We start from the raw sequence: 22,418 nt of genomic DNA on the forward strand, positions 1-22,418 counted from the left end.
AAATTGTCAAACACTGCCAATAATTATTTCACGGTCATTTTTTGTCATGTTTTGGGTTATCTCCTGTAGCACAAATCTGGTAAATAACGCACGTTTTTAGTTTTGTTTTTTGTTGCGTATAGGTATTTCATTTTGCAAAAGATTTATCCTCGTCCATCTTTGGATATAAAAATCGACATGTGGTGTTGCTCTCATTCTTCCTAACATCAATTTCAGCTACAATTGAAATGCAAAAAGAATCAAATAATGTTTCTTATTCTTGATAGATCATGGCGCAATACAAGGACCACAAGTGTTATAATCGTATTATCATAATCAAGAGGAAATCATTCATCTGAAATTAATGTTTTACCAAGTGTTGATGTGCAAGCAACATATTGTTCCTTGTACAAAATAGCTAATCAAAAATGTGATTAACAACCTAAACCTAATACTGTGTACAAAGTGCAATCGAGAACTTGCTTCATGAACAAGGGAACTGTAATAGTTGTGTTGATGATTTTCATGTGTCGTCGCTGTTTACATTTTTTTAATCTGATATCATTGCCTGTATAGAAATATAATGCGAAACGTGGCTTATCAACGACGATTTATATGGTGAGCTGAATAAAGGAACACGTTACCACAGGTCAACTGTTAAACAAATGAATCATGCATCCGATTCGCCCTTTGTTCTTGGTGATCGTATTTTTTTTTTTTTTTTGTTGTTGTTTAAACCGATGTACTCTCTTGAAATAAAATAAGCGTAAGTGCTAGATTTAATCCTATGTTTGTTAAATAAGTTTTAGACAGTTTGTAATTGTGTTATATAAATTTGAACATAAAACCCTGTCCTGGATTAAATTGATTGGAGGGAGGGGGGTAATAACTTTAGTTTTACTATATATAACATCAAAGTAGGAATTACATTTGGTTTTTTTTTTCAATGTAGTTTTCAAAAAGTTTCATATACTTTGCTTTAGTTTAGATCTCAAAGATACAATGATGGAATGCAATAGTTATACATTAAGGTTCATGTGGACCCTTTGGTTAAAATGGCTGCATTTTTACCTCAACATGCTCACAATTTACTCCGAGTATAGACACACATGTACGTCTGGAAAAGTTTTAAGGTATAGCATGCCCTAGATTAATAAAATTCAAATGCATTGTATGGTTTAGAAAATTTAAAACTTAACTGGATTTTGCAGTGCACTTTTTTTCGTACATGCAGAAGATGATCAAATTATCAAACAGTTGAGTTTCACTTGATATGGTCCATTCAGGTAATCAGTTTAAATCGCCAATTATTTTCAGGAATCTATTGACCGTCTATTGTCCATGACAATCAATACAGTTCACCCCGATTATTACCTATGGGGAAGTTCTCTAACCTCTTTCACAACTTTTGGCAGCTTTGTTTATTTTGGCACCTTCTGAAGGAATGAAAAAAGTACACTGCAAATCCTGTTAAGTTTTCATTTCCGACAACATAAAATATATTTCAGTTTTATTTATCTTTGGCATGCTATGCCTTAAAACTTTTCCAGATACACAGGTTTGTCTGTACTCAGAGTAAATTTTGAGGTGAAAAAACAGTCATTTTAGCCAAAAAGTAAACAAGAACCTTAAGCACAGTAACAAATATATGTACACGTACAATGCTTTGTTTTAAAAGAAAAAAAGGAAGGATCATTTGCAAAAGGAAATCGAGAGACAAAATTATGTATTTGTACCAAGAAAAAAAACCACAAGCGACATAAATACGCAAATAAACGGGGGGAAACGAGCTATCGACCTTGCAGAAAGACAAAAAACAGGAAAAGGGCTATATTCAAGTAGTACCGTTTTAGTAAACAATAACCGTATCTTGCCAGACAACCAACAAGTCGAGATAAATTTTGATGGACGAGGAAGGAAAGAGGGGACCTATGTCATACTGTCATACTGTCATACGGGAAAATTGTGAATTGTGAATATATATTTTTCATGTTTAATTGGTAAATAGGTCAGTTTACTGATCTATATAAATTCATTTCTACATTAAAAGATATAATATTTGGATTCTAATTTTCTTAAAATTCATTGAAATAATATAAAATGGACAACAAAAGAATTTAAATTGATTGCACGTTTGTTATCTCTTTATTTGTGCTCATTCATTATATTTTGAAGTGATATTTTTGAATCAAAATCAACTGCGGTGCACTCGATATGGTTTAACCTTTTTTCATTAACGTGAACCTGTCTTCACAATTGTTTTATCATATTTTCTCATTCACCTAATAAAAAATAAAACCCTAGAAAAATTATATATAAGGCAGTAAACCTACATTTTGAAAAATATATATAAAACTTGCCATTATTAGCTGCTGTAACTATATCCTCCGCATTTTCCGCACTGACATCAGATACATCCTAATACACATTTGATCATTATCTAAAGTTTGACACAACACTAATCACTAATAACGACACCACTTGCTTCGTTGGTTTGCATTAAGAATACACTTACATCGTCTTTATCCATTTTGAAACATCTAACGCATATACAGACATTCACGGAAAATATATACAGTAGTCCTAGCGCACGCAAAAACCATAATACGCATACACTGTGTCTTCGTGTACATTTAGCAATACATGTTATTTACCTTCAACTGCACTTTATTCTTGTGCATTGTTTAAGTTGCTCTACTGTTTAAAGGGGTCAATATGTTGGATAATCAAAATGTATGTATCCACAAAACAATGTACACATTTGAAGAAACATATTCTATAAAGAGTTTGTATTCAGTTGCTTTTTTCACCTTTCTCGACATGTTAACAATGTTTTGAGTAATATGTAAGCCTGAAACAGTCCATTCTGTAAAATATTGGACATGTCTTTGACCTGCGGGCTCAGACCTGTCCAATTGACTGCTATCGGCTTAGATCCTTTACATAAATTGTACTCATATTATACTGTTAATATAAAGACAGCAACGCTAGTACATCATGACATATACATTTTGTCGGCATCAATTTAAAATGCAATAATTTCATCTCTTCATTCAAAACAATAAACTGTCATCAAAGATCAGTAGTTTCGATATCTCATATTGGTTTGTATAACTAGATTCTTGCACGCATCAATCAATACTGGCCATATTTGTTCTTAATCTTAGAAATTATATGTCGGTTACATAGATCAATAATTATTATATGATTTGCAAATCTACAAATACTTGAATTGGATTGGTCCATTAGAAGATTTTCACTTGGTTTACACTTCGATAAACCATGTTACCGAAACTATTTTCATTGTGATATATTCATGCGCTATACACATGCAAGTGATCCAGGGGTACTAAGCAAATTGATATTGAAAAACAAATTAAAAATTTGTTTAAGCATAGAAAAAAGAAATAATGCATTCAAGCTTGGAAAATGTATGAACTATAAATAAGATAAGATTCCGCGAAATATCATGAATGATCTTACCGCATTAACGTCATGGCAAACATCACCTGATACGAATGAAAACTCTCAATCTGTAGATTATTTCGTTACTTGTTCGCTTCAAATTCGGAAAATATCTCATTAAAAGATCGTTTTTGAGAAATGTGTCATTAAATTTTAGATTCTATTGCATTATAATCGCACATTTATGCATTTCAGAAAGTCAATATGGCGGCTAACTCCGTAGTTACAACATGTCTATTGTGCATTTGATGGTAAATAGAAGTCAACGAATAAAGAATGTTAAATGAAAATTGCGAATATTCTGCTAAGAATTATAGGTTGCATTTCTGAATATATCTACAATGCAATTTCCCATAGGAACTTATTTTACGCCTAAAATTGTACCACTTTTACTATGAAGTTTTAAAAAAAATTATATCCTAGAATGGAAAGTTCATATTCACTTCTATTTTTTTTCAAAGGTCAAAATATAGGGCTGTGCGGCATATTTTCAACGTGTATATGCCCCGAACTTCTAAGAGTTTAAACTTACACTTAAATTATGTGCTACCTCTACCTTGACTTCAGGTTGACCACAGATTTCAATTTGACAGTTATGCATGAGTATATTTACTGGTAACATTTCCAAGTTATGTCTTTACGATTAAACATAGAGATCATATCTGGGAACCAGTACGTAAATAAAATTAATTATATATGAATATTATATATCTCCCCAAAAGAGGCGTGGTTTTAAAAACAACTGTATTTACAAAGTGCAACCTATAAGGATTACACACATTTTTTCTAGATGTTATTGATGTGTAAACTGGGTCGCTTACTCACAAAAATTTACATTACAAGTCCCTTTTTATTCAGTTTGAGAGTTAATTGCCCCAGTTTACACATCAATAACCTCTAGAAAAAATGTGTTAGTCAATTCGGTATACCCGAGGAAATTGTAGAACATCAAAGACAGTATTATTGGTACAAAATGACTACACTAATAATATAATTTGTCGGGCTTTTTTTTTTAATTTAAAATAGCCAAATTTTTACTTTGATTTGTGAACAGTGAGGGTTAAATACAAAATAAATCAGTATTGGTACTCAATCACTACAACATTTTTGTCAGCATTAAGTTAGAAAACCAATATTTCTCTTTTTATTCCAATTACTGAATTGATATTATAATTCAGTAGTTTGTATATCTCAGAATTGTATGTTTGCTCGCATTAATCAACACTGGTCATATTTTTACTTCATGATAACAATGCATTTGATAACAATTTGTATTCGTCTATGAGTGTATTACTATTAGTTTATTCTTACTGCATGTACATTTATGGCAATCGACAAATGTGAATTGTATTACCATTATATCATATATAAAGAAATAAACGAACAAATGGTCAAAATCAGATCTAGCCACATTTCATGTGGGTTATAATCGATGAAATTAACTTCCATATTTGCTCAACATTTCTTACAGCAGTTAAACGTTTGTTTAAAGTAAACTTTTTTTCACAAATCAGGGCTGCACCGATCTGTAGTACCTTATAATCAGAATGAGCTTGTCCGTGTTGTACAGTGCAACGCCGTTGAGATTTTCTACGGACGCAATGACGAGTTGGTTAACTGTTATAGAATATCTGTGTCACAGACGAACAGGGATATGTTCCAAAAATCGATCCAGAATCTCATAGCCTTTCCTCGATCAAACAATTATACTTGTTAAACGACAGAAAATAGTTTATCATGCCTCGAACTAAGTTATCTTACGTAATCATGTATATTAAACATGTCAAATGCGAATACGTTGCATCCAGAAAAAATGATATTACATAGTGGTGTCTTGAACAGGTATGTTTAAAAACAAATACAGACAATTGAAAAGCACAGGACGCAAAATGAAATGAAAATACAGTTGTTTGATAGAACAATCTATACTCTAATCTTATTACTGAGAAATTTAATTGAGAACTTTTTTTTTTATTAAAATGAAACCAAAGTCATGTAATATATGGTATATAAAATATTCTCTTTGTGTTTAAAGGAGTAGTGCATGATTACGTTGCATGTGATGAATGTAATACTTATCCTCTACGTGGATTACGATGGAGATGTGTCAACTGTGACAACTACGACCTTTGTACAGTTTGCTATATGAATGATGCACATAATCTCAGTCATATATTCGAACGCATCAAAAGAAAGGATTCTCAAGGGTAAATATCCGTTTTTGTTTTTTTCTAATAAATATTCTTTATGTGTTTTGGTTTTCTTTAATTTTGCTCCATTCAGTCCTTCTGCGTTTTTGTAGAAAGAATTTCTGATTTTTTTGTCTGATTATTGATTTCGCCTTTTTTGTTTTAAAAATGTTAATAGGATACTAGTATTTGATATATATCCAATAGTTATTTCACCTTCAAAACTAATTTTTTCATCCGAACGCTGTTTTATATGTTTTTATCTCCAAATTTAAATATTGCTTTTCTTGTTTTCTTATCTTCCCAGAATTCATACATGTTAATATTTTCCTCGTGGTAATTTCATTGGATTTATTGAACGAAGCGGTTCCTAAGCATTCTACTAAATAAATAACTGGAACAATTAGGAGATGATTAAAGCTGTTCACTTAGTAAACAGCTGTCCAGTTTCAATTACCTAATACATTTAACAACGTTTGCCGTTATCTTGAACTTTAAAGGAATTTGCCTTAAATTAACAAAATGTTAACATCAATACATGTCCTTTCCTAGATTACGATTTGTCAGGATCAGACCGGAAAAAAAACAATTTAGGATATGTTCGTTACTTATCATTTCTCTGAAGGTGATGTTTTTTTGGCCACATCTTTTGATGTTCATTTATTCCAACGTGATTGCTATGTCCTTGTTTGTTCTCCCATTTATTTGTATTGTGGTCCTGTCATGTGATGTTGTCGTTTTGGTGTTGTGTTTGACGTTGCCATAAAAGCGGGAGGTTTGGCATGCCACAAAACCAGGTTCAACCCACCATTTTTTTTTTAAATGTCCTGTACCGAGTCAGGAAAATGGCCATTGTTATATTATAGTTCGTTTCTGTGTGTGTTACATTTTAATGTTGTGTTTTTGTTGTGTCGTTGTTCTCCTCTTATATTTGATGCGTTTCCCTCAGTTTTAGTTTGTAACCCGGATTTGTTTTTATCTTTATCGATTTATGAGTTTTCGAACAGCGGTATACCTCTGTTGCCTTTATTTGTAATTGAAAGAAATTCTACTTTCCACATTTTTTACTATGTTCAACTCTATTTCAGAACAGGAGCTGAACATAGCTTTGTTTTATAAACATTTGTTTTCAATAAAGTCAATGAAGATTATAAACATATATAGGAATTGAAAGTAGACTGAGTAAGCTTCGTAATTCGGAATGTTTTTCTGGATTTACCTTTATCTGGAACGTTAAATCCTAAACATGGGAAGCCAGAAATGAATACATAATCGTTAGTGTGAGGGCTATATGACCAAGAGGAACCACAAAAGAATAGCTAAATTCATCTAAGATCAACAATTTTGTTTGAGGGAGTTTCCACTTTAGTCTTTTATATAGTTTCTTTTTTTAACAACTGAGAATTTTAGAAACATATAAACTATGATTAACTTGTCTTTTTTGCATTTATATAGCCAATATGCATCAATTTATAACTGATATCGTTTATATGAACACTGCTCAGCGTGGCTGTGACCAGTATACATGTATGCAGTCATACAGATATGAAAAAGAAACTGTATACAGTTAAACAGATTACTTTTCTCCTTACTTCTCAAAATTGATAAAAGTATTGAGTATCCCTGTCGTTAGACTCAAAACGTTGCTTTTATATAATAAAAAAAAAGAAGATGTGGTATGATTGCCAATGAGACAACTCTCCACAAGAGACCAAATGACACAGAAATTAACAACTATAGCTCACCGTAGGGCCTTCAACAATGAGCAAAGTCCATACCGCATAGTCAGCTATTAAAGACCCCAAAATGACAAAAGGAAAACAATCAACGAGAAAACTAATGGCCTAATTTATGTACAAAAAATGAACGAAAAACAAATATGTAACACATCAACCAACGACAACCACTGAATTACAGGCTCCTGACTTGGGATAGGCACATACATACAGAATGTGACGGGGTTAAACATGTTAGCGTGATCCCAACCCTCCTCCTAACCTGGGACAGTGGTGTAACAGTACAACATAAGAACGAACTATAAAAATCAGTTGAAAAAGCTTAAGGCGTAACTCATCAGATGGATACAAATAGAAATACTACACAGAGTGGAAGTGGCCGGGTACTTTTGTTTTCTTTTCCTCCTTTTTAATTAAATTAAGAACCGATTTCACTTTTTTATAGTAATGCCAATGTTATATAAATGAGTTGGATATGCAGTGTGATCTCGCATGTTTAACATCAATTTCATATTTGTTGATAAAATTTTCATATACTAGTAATGGTTGATAGTAACATACCAAGTTAAATTTGATAGATGTCAATACTTATAATTTATTCATAAAAGACATTTATTCCTTAACAGTGTTATTCAGAATCTTCTTTACTAATATCTGTTTTGAGACATCATAAAATATTTAGTTGAAGTCGGAGTTCCTTCAGACACTTTTCAAAAACAAGATGATCAAAGAAGCGAGATCATTTAATTTCAAATTCTGAGATGATGTTCTTTCCATTAACAATCAAAACTTTTCTGATGGGATTCCACTACTTTATCGCTCAGAACTAGAAATTGAAGAAACAATAGACACGGCTTCTTCCGTCTCATTTTTAGAATCATACCTAGAATTTACATAAGCAGAATCTATGACAAACGAGACTATTTTAATTTCCAAATTATCAATTTCCCCCACCTTAGTAGTGATATATCAACTTCAGCTGCATTTCGGATATACACTTCCCAACTTATTCGGTATTCAAGAACTTGCAGCTGCTACTCAGACTTTTTAAACGTCACCAGTGTCTGAGTAGAGTGTTAATGAACTAGGGGTATGTCAAAGATTGTCTCGTCTTTTCCTACAAAAAAATCATAGGAAAGGTACCAAGACCTTGTTGATAAATATTCCGTAGCAAATTCACAAATAATAGACGATGGTCTTGAAGTATATAATTTTTTTGTGTTCTTGACTTTCATTTTTGCTTAATATATGTACTTTGTCTATATGCCTTTTTGTGTTTCTTTGTTACATATGATGTTGCTGTGTACGTATACATCCCGTCTTTGTGTAATTGTGCTATGGCAGATTTTTGTATTTTGTCTGTCGTTTTTACTTAATATGTGCTTTTCTATAGGCCTTTTTGTGTTTTTGGTTTTTATAATAATTAAGATTATTACAGTGTTGACAGCTGTATCCTTATTTTTGACATTTTTACATATAATGTCTGTTTGTTTTGTTCACACATCGTTGTCAATATAATGGAATTATTTTTCGAGTGTCAGACAAGTGAGAGATTTAGCTAGCTATAAAACCAGGTTAAATCCACCATTTTCTACATAAGAAAATGCCTTTACCAAGTCAGGAATATGAAAGTTATTATACATTCGTTTTATGTGTTTGAGCTTTCGGTTTTGCCTTTTAATTGGGGATTTCCGTTATGAGTTTTCCTCGGAGTTCGGTATTTTTGTGATTTTACTTTCTTTGGCTCCATTGTGAGAACTTATATTTCTAATTTGTCTTATTCAAGGGTCTGCGATATCACTACAAGTCCAGTACATGCATTTATCATTAAATAGCACCTTCATCATGTTCATTTTCAAGAATTTCATTTATATTTTATAGAAAATGTATAAATTCTTATTTGTTGTATATTGTAGCAGTCCGTGTACATTTTTACACTACAAATCTTGATTATTAAACACTGTCATTACATGTTTTCCTTTATAAAAAAATTATATGGTAGTAAAATTAATCGAAGTGACAGCATTTATTCGTTTTATTCAACATACTGAACGGTTGTCAAATTGGTGCAATATTCACTGATATTCAACATTCAACATTCATCATGCAATATTGTTTTTTCTTAATCTTTTTTTGTTCATCATTCATTTTCAAAATTCAACAATCGTTTTTCAACATTAAACATTCGATTTCAACATTTTGTGTCTACTTTTTTTTTTAACATTTGTATTTCAACATTCAACATACGATTTCTACATTCAACATACGATTTCTACATTCAACATTCGATTTCAAAATTAAAACATTATTCGATTTCAACACTCTTTTTGAATATTGAACATTATAATGTCAACATTCAACATCGAAAATCGAATGTTAAAACTTTTAGGAATTTTTGGTCCTCAATGATCTTCAACTTCGTACTTTGTTTTTATTCGAGCGTCACTGATGAGTCCTCTGTAGACGAAACACGCTGGTATCTATGATGAGTTTTTTAGATGCTGAAAAAAAGCTGAAAACAGAGTGAAAGTTTTAACATTCAATGTTGAATGTTGTAAACGATTCTGAATGTTGAAAAAGAAATGTTAAATGTTGAAAATGAATGTTGAAAGTTGAAAACGAATGTAGAATGTAAAAAAACGAATTATAAATGTGGAAAAATGTATTTATATTGAATTCCGGATTTAATATACCACGAAGTTTTGCGCCATTATAATACGAAGATTACTAACTGTGTCAGCTGTTTCAGTTGTTGAAATAATGTGTATTCACTTATAAAAACAATAACGAGGCCCAAAACTGGAGAATGTATAAAAAGCAGATCAAGAACCCATACACTAGCTATAACAAAAATATTTAAACGACGACGACAGACACTCTTACTTTTTTGTATCTTTACTAATAACAATCAAATTGATCTGGTTTTTCACCTTAATTTCAGGGTAGAAATTCCACCACGACTTCCACTAGAATTGTCGGGCTATGCATATGCATCTGGCATACTACAATATGCAGAAGTTTCGCTTCGAGAAGACAACGAAAAGAAAGGTAATTCAGTTTTGGGTTGACTATCGATTTTTTGTTCAATTCAATTATTTCTCTTTTTTGTATAATCACAGTAAATGGGGATTCTATTAAAAGACTTCTGGTTTGTTTACATGTTGTAGTGCACACAAAGCTGACAATTTAAGTGTAATAAAATAAATCATTCGTTCGAAAACATTTAAACGTTATGAAACGTTCTTCAACTTTTATAAAGTTATCTTAAATTTATCATGTGATAATTACAGTATTTCACACAATGCAATGCAGAGTTTATGAAACTATAATTTCTTCTGATGAGTTATTTGCAATTAAAATCATTCTGAACTGGATCTGACATTTACCTTTATAATATAACAGATATAACTAAAAGTAATTGATTTATAAAAGCCACTAAGACAGCTTTCTGATTAGATAAACGTACAAAGACAACCAAAAGTACAACACTTGATTCCTATAGTCTTAATTTTAATTCTACGATGGGATTATTTACATTGGTACATTCATGTAATTCAGCTAGGCTAATCAAGTTTAACACAAGACAAATCATTTACATGCAAATGCCAACAAAAGGATTACTAAATGGTAAAACGAACAAAATACACATAGTTTTGAAAGCAAAATCAAAGTGTCTTCGTTAGGAAAAGAATTTGCTAACAGTTTTAAGTAGTGACATCCTTAGATTTAATACAATTTAGTATGTTTGAGCACAGTTGACTCTTCGAAATCCAAATCAGAAAACAAAACAGACAATTTGACTGAACAATTTGTATATCATGTCCTTAGTACTTCATGTACTTGCTGGTTGTAGATTTGAAAAATTACATAAGTATCAACTTTCATTCCTTTCAGTTGGGTTCAAATTTTAAGTTTCAGGGTTAAATGTCTTATTTTAAGATAAGTGTCGATTACCTATCCGTTATTAAGTGATGTTTTATCAATTGATATAGCATGTTTAGCTTATCAACGTATTTTACAACAGTGACACTACGGGTGTCACATTTGGATCAGGATCACTCCCGATTTTTGGTTGGGTCCGTGTTCCTCAGTCTTTAGTTTTCTTTACTGTTGTTTGTCTTTTAACCATATTTTGTGTTTGATACGGCATTTTCAGTTTGTTTTCGACTTATGAGTTTAAATATCCCCTAAGTATCTGTCTTTTCTCCCCTACGTGTATAATCTATACATATGTCTATGAATCAAAATATCATGAGAAAATTATAGAAGCTGGATTAACGATATTCGGTTAGTCACAGATTATTTTGCTTTAGACATGGGTTCAATTACTTTTGAAAGAAATTGATTACTTTCAAGTACAATTACAAAATCCTCAATTAAAGTTCACATTACATTTCTTTCCAATTTCTTGGCAAATGTAATTTATCACTTTAACTACTTTTGAATGGAAAATTTATATGAAATATTAAAAACATGCATTTATTCTATGATATGTACACAAGTATTTGACATTGCTTTATAGCAATAACAGATGATATCTGCGGCGACTATGTTCAAATGCAGCCAGTACCAAAGAATCTTAAAAATTAGATAGTTGGTGTGTTACGGGAATAAAGAAAACACATATATAATTCTGAAGTCCACATAACAGTTTGTTTTTTAGACATTATTAGGACTTAAGGTCTAGAGCCAGTTTCACAAAGCTGTCTTAGGACTAAGAAATGTCTTAATATGGTCTTACGACACATCTTAGCCATAAGTGGGTTGAACAAAGTGGTCCTTAATAGGGATACCTCTTAAAACCGGTTATAAAGTTAGGACTACACGAAAGTATCTTAAGATGGTCTTAGGATAATCATAAGTTTATTTATATAAATAACACTTATTTTGAATATCATTTTTTTTTATTTATTTTATTATTATCTATTTATCTATTCTGCTTTATCTGCTCATAAAAAAATCTTAATAGGTTGACGGATCATCATGATTTGTCAACAATGAACATCCGATGTATTCATATCAAGAATGCACAATTTTATCCCTTAAAATTATTAAAATCGATACAGTGACACATTGATTTTCTCACTTGTACAAAAAAAGTTTTATTCTTTTTTTCTCAATTTTGGTGTATTATTAACAGATTATTTATAAAAATTACACCTTATTGTTATATTAATTTTGCAAATTATCTAAACATATTAATCAATATGTTTAGTAATAAATCGGAAAGACATACTACATTTATATGCATTTTTCCATAAACAAATGTTAATATTTTGAAAATTTACAGACCTTGCGACAGGTTGAGGATATTTTTGCTAAAATCATACTAAGAGAGCTTCGAGAAGAGTTCTGAGAAATGTCCAAAGATAGTTATGAGAGTATCTTAAGACCTGTCCTAAGATGTATCACTACAAACTGCTCAGAGTCTTATAGACCATATTTTGTGCACGACCAGTAAAGTCGAGGACAAATTTTATTCGACTAGACTCGACTTTTTCTCGACAGTACTTAAATGTACTTAACTTTGCTCGACTTTGGTCTCTACTTTACTTTATAAGTCTGATTCAGTACTTGATAATCTTGGTGTAGTCTGAAATGGTCTTGACAAAGGCTCGACCAGTCTCGAGGAGTCTCGATCTTTCTCGACCAGTCTCGACCTGTCTCATCTAGTATTGACCTTCAAATCTAGTCTTGACCTTCAAATCTAGTCTTTCATTTCATATCTAGTCTTGACCTTCAAATCTAGTCTTGACTGGTCGGAGTCAACCCATCTAAGTAAATTAAATATTGAACTTACAAAATTCCTAGGTATTTGATAGTTTGGTTCATTGCTGTCAAATTTGAGTATTTAATCAATAGGTAGAATGTGCAGTTCTGACTAAATTCAGATAGTCATCTTTAATTTTTTTTATAACTTTTTCAAATCAACTTGGATTTTCATTAAATTATACAGCTATCCATCATATATTTATCTTACAAAATACCTGGTTATTTGGAAATTTGGTGTAATATTGTCAAATTTAAATATTTTAATTATAGGTATCTATCTGAATTTAGTCATAACTGAAAATTTTAGCCTTATTTTACCTATTAACAAAGTCCTTGAATTTAACGGTAATACACCAAAAAACAAAACAACCTGGCATTCTGTAAGATAAATATAAAAGAAAGATAGCTTAAAAGATTGATGAAAATCAGTTCTAATTTGAAAAAGTTATAAAATTTTCAAATTGACACCTTTGTTTTGTTAAAACAAGAATTTAATATAATCATGATAATAGAACTTTCATAGCAATTTTTGATAACCTTTAAAAATAAGTGAATGTGTTCCAAAGTTACAGTTAAAATTTATTTCAATCAAATTTAAATAATTTTTGTCAAAATTAAAGACATGGCATACAAGAAGTACTTTAATAAGGTTTAATTACATCAGTACATACGTGTTTTACAGGTAAAAAGAAAGCCCCTAATTTTCTTAAACTCGTGTATTACTTATCTTGTGAATTCAAAAGGCCTTGCGATTTAAGTTAAACAGGATGTTGCAATTTTGTTTGAATGTTAATTATAATTTAATACTCTCTGACCAGGTGTAAAATAAATATATAATGGAGATAGCTGTAGATTTTGATGAAAATCCAAGTTGCTTTCAAATAGTTATAAAAATGTTTAAAGATGACTTACTGAATTTATTCCGAACTGAAAATTCTAGCTTTTTTACCTTGATTAATTAAATCCTTTAATTTATCAAATCATACATGACTAACAAAGGCCAAAGGCTCCTGACTTCGGAGAGGAACAAAAATTGCGGCAGGGTTAGACATGTTTTTTTGAGATCTCAACCCTCCTTTTTTAATTTTATACCTCAAGCCAATAAAGAAAAAACAAACACACAGCAATACGCACAGTAAAACTCAGTTTAAAAGAAGTCCGAGTCCGATGTCAGAATAGGTAACAAAAGAAACTAAACAAAATGACAATGATACATAAATTAACAAAGGACTGCTAGAAGTTAATGACATGCCAGCTCAAGACCTCAATTAAACTGATTGAAAGATTATGTCTTCATCATATAATTATATAGCACAATCCCTCCCGTTAGGGGTTTAGTAGCATATCATCATAAAATATATGAGAAGAACACATTTCGTTACCACAAATTACTTAAAACCTTTACTTTATTCTTCCATAGATATAAATATTTGGTTTTGAAGTTTGGTTGTACCTGTAGAAAACTTATTTCAAACGGGATAGCACATCCTCATTTTTACGGAAATGTTGTTTACCGTGCCCGGAAATTTAGATACGATCCTGGTAAATTTATTGATCCTTTAAATAAACTAATCATAAATGGTTACCAATTCAGCACTGTAATTAGATCATTGATTATTGTTTTATTGGTATTAATATTGATTTTTTTATCAGTAAATTAAAAGCAAATTGAATATTATTGCTATATACATATTCAATGGATCTACAATCTGTCGATACATGTATCTTGGCATTGCACAAGGTCATGATTTTCTCTGACTGTTTTTGACGTCTTTACACTAAATCCATTGGATGTTGGATGTGTACTGATTGATAATTTAGTCTAAGATGCATGTTTTTTCTTGTTAGTTGTTAGTGGCTTTGAACTAGCTGTCAGTAACTGCGAGTACACTCAGATCTGTACTTAGTGTTTTTTTGTGGTTGTACCCGGTCACGTCCACTTGTATTTGTATTTTTTATCCATCTGATGAGTTAAGCCTTTTTCAACTGATTTTTATAGTTGTTCTTATGTTGTACTGTTACACCACTGTCCCAGGTTAGGGGGGTGGGGGGGGGGTAGGATCCCGCTAACATGTTTAACCCCACCACATTCTGTATGTATGTGCCTGTCCCAAGTCAGGAGCCTGTAATTCAGTGGTTGTCGTTTGTTTATGTGTTACATATTTGTTTTTCGTTCATTTTTTGTACATAAATTAGGCCGTTAGGTTTCTCGTTTGAATTGTTTTACATTGTCATTTCGAGGCCTTTTATAGCTAACTATGCGGTGTGGGCTTTGCTCATTGTTGTAGGCCGTACAGTGACCTATAGTTGTTAATTTCTGTGTCATTTGGTCTCTTGTGGAGAGTTGTCTCATTGGCAATCATACCACATCTTCTTTTTTATAATAACCCGTATTATGTCAACAACTGGTTTTAGAATAAATGTGTTTATTCCCGATGCAAATACCCTATAAAAGAGGGACTAAAGATACCAGAGGGACAGTCAAACTCACAGATCGAAAACAAACTGACAACGCCATGGCCAAAAATAAAAAGACAAACAGACAAATGATAGTACAGATGACACAACATAGAAAACCAAAGACCAAGCAACACGAACCCCACCAAAAGCTGGGGTGATCTCAGGTGCTGATTCGATATTAAAGCTAAAATATGCCATCTTTAAATACCTGACAACAGTATCGCAACTATATCCCTTCTTGATAAGTCTGTTTAAAAGTTTTGTTAGCTTTTGAGGTGAATGCCGACATGTTTGTGCTTTGTAAAGAATATTACAATAAAAGATTGGATGTGAAATACCTGAACGTATAAGATGTCTGCATGTTAATTTACATTTACGAATGATGTTCTTCTATCGATGATAAAATTTAGTAAATGTTTTGACTAGTTTGTGATATCGAAAACCCTGGTGTAATAATTTTTCAGTAATACATAGATTTCTTTCGCTAAAATCAAAAACATTGTTACATAGACGAGCGAATCATACAAGTTGATATATATATAAACACCATAAGATGATAACAAAGGAACGTCGACATCTAAAAATGGATTATTAACAATAGGAAATGAAAATTCATCTCTTTTATCATAAATTTCGGTATTAAGCTTCCCGTTAATGATATAGATATCAAGATCCAGGAAAGTGCAGTGTTCATTGTTAGTATAAGCTTGATTTGAAGTTAGTTCAACAGGATAGATCTCTTTAGTGTACATACTGAAGTCGTCTTTACTGAGAGCCAATATATCATCCAAATATCTAAAAGTATTATTAAATTTTGTATCAGAAGTTGTTTCGATGGGTCTTTGCTGATTTTAGTCATAAATTGTAACTCATAACAATACAGAAACAGGTCCGCAATAGTCGGTGTACAGTTAGTCCCCATTGGAATTCCGATAACTTGACGATATACGGAATCTCCAAAGCGAAGAAAAATTTTATCTAGTAAACATTCTAGGGCAGCTATAGTATCAAAGCATGTCCAACTGACATAGTTATTTTGATTGTTGTTATTAAAAAATGAGATAAGAATTTGAACATATATATTCGCAGTCTGACTTTAATAAGGTGTGTGATTTTTTTCTTAATAAGAATATGAGGCAAAGTGGTATATAGGGTAGAAAAATCCAAACTTTGAACACATTCATAATCATTAATATAAGCATGTAATTTATCAAGTACTTCCAGCGAATTTTTGACACTCAAAAGTAATTAATTCCACTATTTTCAAAAGCCTTATTTGAACAATTTATTATAAGTTTTTGATTGTACCAAGTGTACTAGCAAGTAGAATAGACAGTTTAGTAGTGGAACAATGGTTTGAAGACGAAATAAATCTACATTTGTAAGCCAGTACATAGTTGGAACTTTCATTGTATTTGGTTCTGCTGGTAATGAAGTAGATAAAAGTTTATGTTTGTTACAGATGTCATTTTCCGAAAATGGAGTCAGTTGGGATTTTGGTGAATTCGTGATTTCCTTTTGCAGAACCTCAATGTAAAATTTACGTCAAACAATAATAATATTATTAGCAGTTGTATCAGCGTGGACCAAAACAAATTCCTTTGCAAATTCCAGCGCCTGTTTTCCGGTAATCATTTCCTTGATAGAGGATTTCAGCTTGGCAGAGCATCTCCTTAGTTCATACCCAAGTTGCAAAATTGAAGTCTTGACCTCGAATGTTTTACAGTCAAAACAATTAGTTGGTGTACGGTAAAAACAGTTATATCAGTTTCATACTTTACCACGACTATGTTCTAATTGCCGCTGTTTACATTTTGTTAGATTGTGACATCTCAAATCAGACCAATCATCAAACATTTGCTAGCTGTTTTGAAGAACCATTGGTGGCATTCTGCCTTTTTTTAATTCCTTGGTCGGGTTGCTGTCTTTTTGACACATTCCTATTTCTATTCTCAATGATATGTACTCAATATAAGCAACATAACAGGTGCCACATGTAGAGCCGAAATTGATTATCCTTTTTGGAATCATCTCCTTTTCGGTTTCCTGTAGCTTTGTATTTATTTTCTTTATAGTCTGTTGTAGGTTGTTATTTTTCTTTGAGTTGTATTTTTTTTTTCGTTATTTTCGCCATGGTGTTTTCGGTTTCTACTCTTTTGATAAATTTTGACTGTCTGGTGTTTATTTTTTTATTTCTTCTCACTGTATGCATTAAGAAAGTGGAGCTCATAGTAAATACATTTATATAACCAAAGGGGCCCCAACTAAAATATAAACCGTTTCTGGGTTTCTCTTGCCAGTCAGTCATTTTATTTTGCAGCTTCGTAATTTTGAATTTATCAATCTGTAGCCGAGTCAGTATTTGAGAATTTGTTTAACCATTACTGGTTTATTTGACTGAATGTATAAATTTCGACTTTGCTTGACATAATACCAAACATACATAGATGACGTCCATCGAAATATGATTTTCACTTTCACTTATTCTGAAAATGTAAGCTAAAAGAAATTCAAACTTCAATCGTTTTTAATAATCTATTATCATTGGTTCGGGCAAATACAATTAAGAAACCCCTAATCAATTTTTTGTACTCTTTTTGTGTTCATGAAAAAGACATTTGACGCCTATCTAGCATTATATGTATGTTCATGATGTTACGTTTACGTCTGTTTATCAATAAATATTTATGTTTCTATTTGTATACATATGAATCGTATTATGTTTTTGTTGCAACTGTTAAACCTTTCAGACCGGTAAGTATTTATATTTCTTTAGTTAATGTTCATCAGTCATGTTTTAATATTTTAAACGTGTATACTGTTATGAATCACAGTTGAATGGCACAAATATTTTTTTCTTTTCTGATATTATTTCGATGATGTTTTAGGCAAAGGTGTAGTATTAGCAGTTTGTGGTGTTGAAAATGGTATTGACGTACAATGGTTTACGAACGGTAATAAAACTAGTCGACACAACATACTTGACCTTCAATGCGGGGATGAAGATAAAGATCTAGAGTCAATAGCATTTTATCCGGATCATCTTCCTGTACTTCAAAAAGGTAACTTTCTTATGATCTTTTATTTTTTCATTGCATGTTAAACATATGTGGAACGTGTCACTGCATGAAATTCATTAAATTAATCGGTATATTGGAGCATAGCTGATCATTCCCGTTCACTGATGCTAACAAAACTTTGAAGAAATATTTCCGAGTACAAGGAGTCCCGGGAAATTTCAAACTTCGATCAAATATCAAATCAATTCCCTTCAATTGAATCCGAGGGAACATTGAAGAACATTTTCCTTGTACAATTAGTGTTGTAAATGTTTAACTATCGGCAAACAGGATGTGGATATATTACAAATGTAAAAATTGTCAGCTCGATACAATTCAACATAAGAACGCTTCAGACCAAATATTCAATCATTCACTTTCATAGAAGCCAATGAATTTTTGACGAATATAACAGACGGATGGACAGACAGACGGACAGAAATAGACATAGTCGAGCGGCTATGAGACCTAGTTCCAATTTCGGCGACACAATAACTAAACCAGAATCTTACAAATTATCAATTTAAAATTGAGGATGGAAATGGGGAATATGTCAATGATACAACAACCCGACCAAAGAGCAGATAACAGCCGAAGGCCACCCATGGGTCTTCAACGCAGCGAGAAAATAACGCAACCGGAAGTGGGCCCGGTATGTCCCCTATATAAAAATGTTTATTAGTTCAGTGAAAATGGACGTCATACTAAATTCGAAAATATACTACTGAAAGAAAATTAAAAAAACATACAAGACTAACAAAGGCCAGAGGCACCTGACTTGGAACAGGCGCAATAATACGGCGGGGTTAAACAAGTTTTGTGAGATCTCCACTCTCCCCCTATACCTCTAGCCAATGTAGAATAAAGAAACACAAATTTGTATCTTTATTCAAAAGAAAACATTCAAAACCTAATTTGTGTATAAGCAACGTTTTACACTGTATTAAAATAGTTAGATTACAATCTTAATCCAAGCATCGATATCAATATTAGGTGATATTTCTTTTAATTGCCACTAGAGACCAAATGGCGTCGATTTAAGCAAGAATATGTAACCATAGATAATTTGACAATGAGCCAATCCCATACTGAATAAAGTCGGCTTGTTTTGCTGTTTGATGACAAAATGTGCATGTAAAATTTTCAATGTGTATAATTTTCGTTGAATAGGAAAGTACACGCGAAAACTGTAATAATTTCATTTTGTTTAAGATGTGAACATTAACTGGATTGACAGAGAGGTAATCGATTAAAAATCAATATGAGTACTACAAACGAAAACACCCATAATTCGGAGAAATTTCAAGAAAAGTAAATTATGGCCTAGCAATTGAAGGTCTTTGACCATTACAGATATAAATATACAAATATCCGTGTTAATCGTATATGTTCTTTTTTCACCTTATTTTCGTAATTTTTGTATTGTCGATAAATTCGCGTGTATTTTATTTCGCGGTATTGCCAACAAATATTAGAACATAAAAACCGGACCTTATATACTTCTTAAAATTTTTGTAAACTAGGTCTTGTTTTTTTTTACAATATGACACAAAATATATAAAGATTATTCAATTCTTAAATCAGTCACCTATTTTGATAATTGATAACATAATAATGCAATAAGGTCGTTAATTATTTAATATACTTATTATATTTAGCTTGGGCAATTATTGTTCATTGTTTGTCCTTTTTTCTTTCTTTAACGAATTTCTCTAATGACAACTTGTGTTTTTTCAACAATTTCACGGTTCAGTTGAGGTTACGTAAGGCCATCAAGGTGACAATGCATGTACAGCTATAAATTCTAGTAATATTTGTTCGATTGTTTTTATATTTGTATGTGTATAAAATCTTCATTTGAATACGCGTGTATTTATTTTCTCGAAAATACACCGTAAAAATAAGTACATATACAGAAAGGAGCTTTTTTTTTATTTTATATGCACATTTTATGCAAATGTGTGACACCAATCCATAGATCGTAGCGTTTAACATGTCCTTGATTGCTTTGTAAAAAGGTGTGACATGTTTGTAAGCCAATTTAATTCTTATGACAAAAGAGATCTTAATTAAGTATAATCATGCTTGTGAGCTGCCGAACAACACAAACGACTCGATTAATTAAATGTATAATCTATCAAACCTTTAAGCGGAATATGCAGTGACATTTACGCAGGGTCAAGAATTCGCGTTTCTCAAGCTGCTGTGAACAAAACGAACAAATAAAAAGAAAAAAACGACCAAACCTTGATATACGGTAGCAAAGTACTAAAGGCTATGACATGATAAACTGTAAAAAAAAAGAAGAAAAAAAACCCATGTACTGGAGGAAAAAATAAAATTACAAAAATACTGAAAAATTAGTGGACATCGAACAAATTTAGTGCAAAAACGTGGTAGAAAGTTTCAGAAAACACATCAAACTAAGTAATGCCAATTTATAGGTATCGACAGGATGTGTGTTGATAACTTTATGGCAATACATATTTACATTTAGTTATGTTTTAATTGATTGGTGACTACCGATTAAACAATATTCAAAGATTGAATTACAGTGTTATATTGATAACATATTATAACAAGTTTATATAACAAAAACGAAAAGATTACATAGATATATCTAAATTAACATGCTCTATAAAGGACTTCATCGTCTAACTGTAAACAAATATCCTCTTTGTAATATAGCTAAACTTCCAAACTAATTCTTAATATCTATGAAAGAAATAGATCTTATAGAAAATTATTCCGGATTTTATAATTGACATGTGATACGCAGATGTCGTCCATTAAAACATAGCATTTATATATGTAGGACTCTGAACTGTGATGGTTCTATGTGCCGCGATAGTCACGTTGCTGTGCAATCTTTTAACCTGACGTGCGTTGGAGGATCGCTGAAGTGCAAAGGACTACATACACTTTATTGTCAAAGCTTTTCCTGTCGATGTAGAAGTTTTTTTGTTTGTTAGATGCGTTTCTTTTCGGTTCCGTTTAAGGGGCTTATAAATTTTCAATAATACGCGACATGGGGTGTGATTTGTGTAGAAGGAAAAGTTTACCTTCTGTACGTGTTGGATTTTATTTTAAAATCTACAAAAGATTCCTTTCTAGCGTAGAATTGAGTTTGGTTTTCTTCAGACACGCTAGTATGTAAATAAAGGCAACAGTAGTATACCGGTGTTCAAAAGTCATAAATCGATAGATAGAAATCAAATCCGGGTTACAAATTACAACCGAGGAAAACGCATCAACTATATGAGGAAAACAAAGGAACAACAGGAACAATGAAGTGCAACAAAAACAAAAACGGCAACAAACATAGAAACGAACTATTTGATAACAAATGTCCTATTCCTTTTCATAATATAACATGTATCATAATATAACCAGGATCTGATGAGTGAGAAAAAGTAAAGATATTTGTTCACGCAGAACTATGTCCAAATTAATCGAACAGGACGCATTCGCATATGTAACTATTTGCATATATTGACATTGATGTATGCAATTTTATATACAAACTATGAAAATAATCTTCTGATAAAAATTGCACATCTGAAAATTTAAAACTAGCCATCACGCGTCAAAATCATACTTCGTTGCAGACCATTGCACCTCAGTGTGACCATCGAACTTAACCGTTCCCATCGCACCTTTGAATCCTAAATATCTTCAAGGACGAGTTGTTTTAAATAAACAAAGTAAGATTGGGCTAAAGGAACACAACTGTAACAAAAGTAAACAAATTATAAGAG

The 22,418-nt window shown here is 31.6% G+C and overlaps 1 protein-coding gene across 8 annotated transcripts in view; it reads left to right on the forward strand.

Annotated features, from left to right (window-relative positions):
• The window catches only part of LOC127712112 (uncharacterized), a 468,529-nt gene that overhangs the window by 362,400 nt on the left and 83,711 nt on the right, over nt 1-22,418 (forward strand). Inside the window, exons 5-7 of one of the 8 annotated variants that reach the window (XM_052218373.1) lie at nt 5,480-5,651; nt 10,311-10,417; nt 18,490-18,663. The exons of the other annotated variants lie outside the window; for them this stretch is intronic. Coding sequence (XP_052074333.1) covers nt 5,480-5,651; nt 10,311-10,417; nt 18,490-18,663 — 453 coding nt within the window. The remainder of the gene's footprint in view (nt 1-5,479; nt 5,652-10,310; nt 10,418-18,489; nt 18,664-22,418) is intronic. 8 annotated transcript variants of the gene reach the window in all.

Source organism: Mytilus californianus, unplaced genomic scaffold, assembly GCF_021869535.1.
Source record: "Mytilus californianus isolate M0D057914Y unplaced genomic scaffold, xbMytCali1.0.p SCAF_8, whole genome shotgun sequence".
NCBI classification, from domain to species: domain Eukaryota; kingdom Metazoa; phylum Mollusca; class Bivalvia; order Mytilida; family Mytilidae; genus Mytilus; species Mytilus californianus.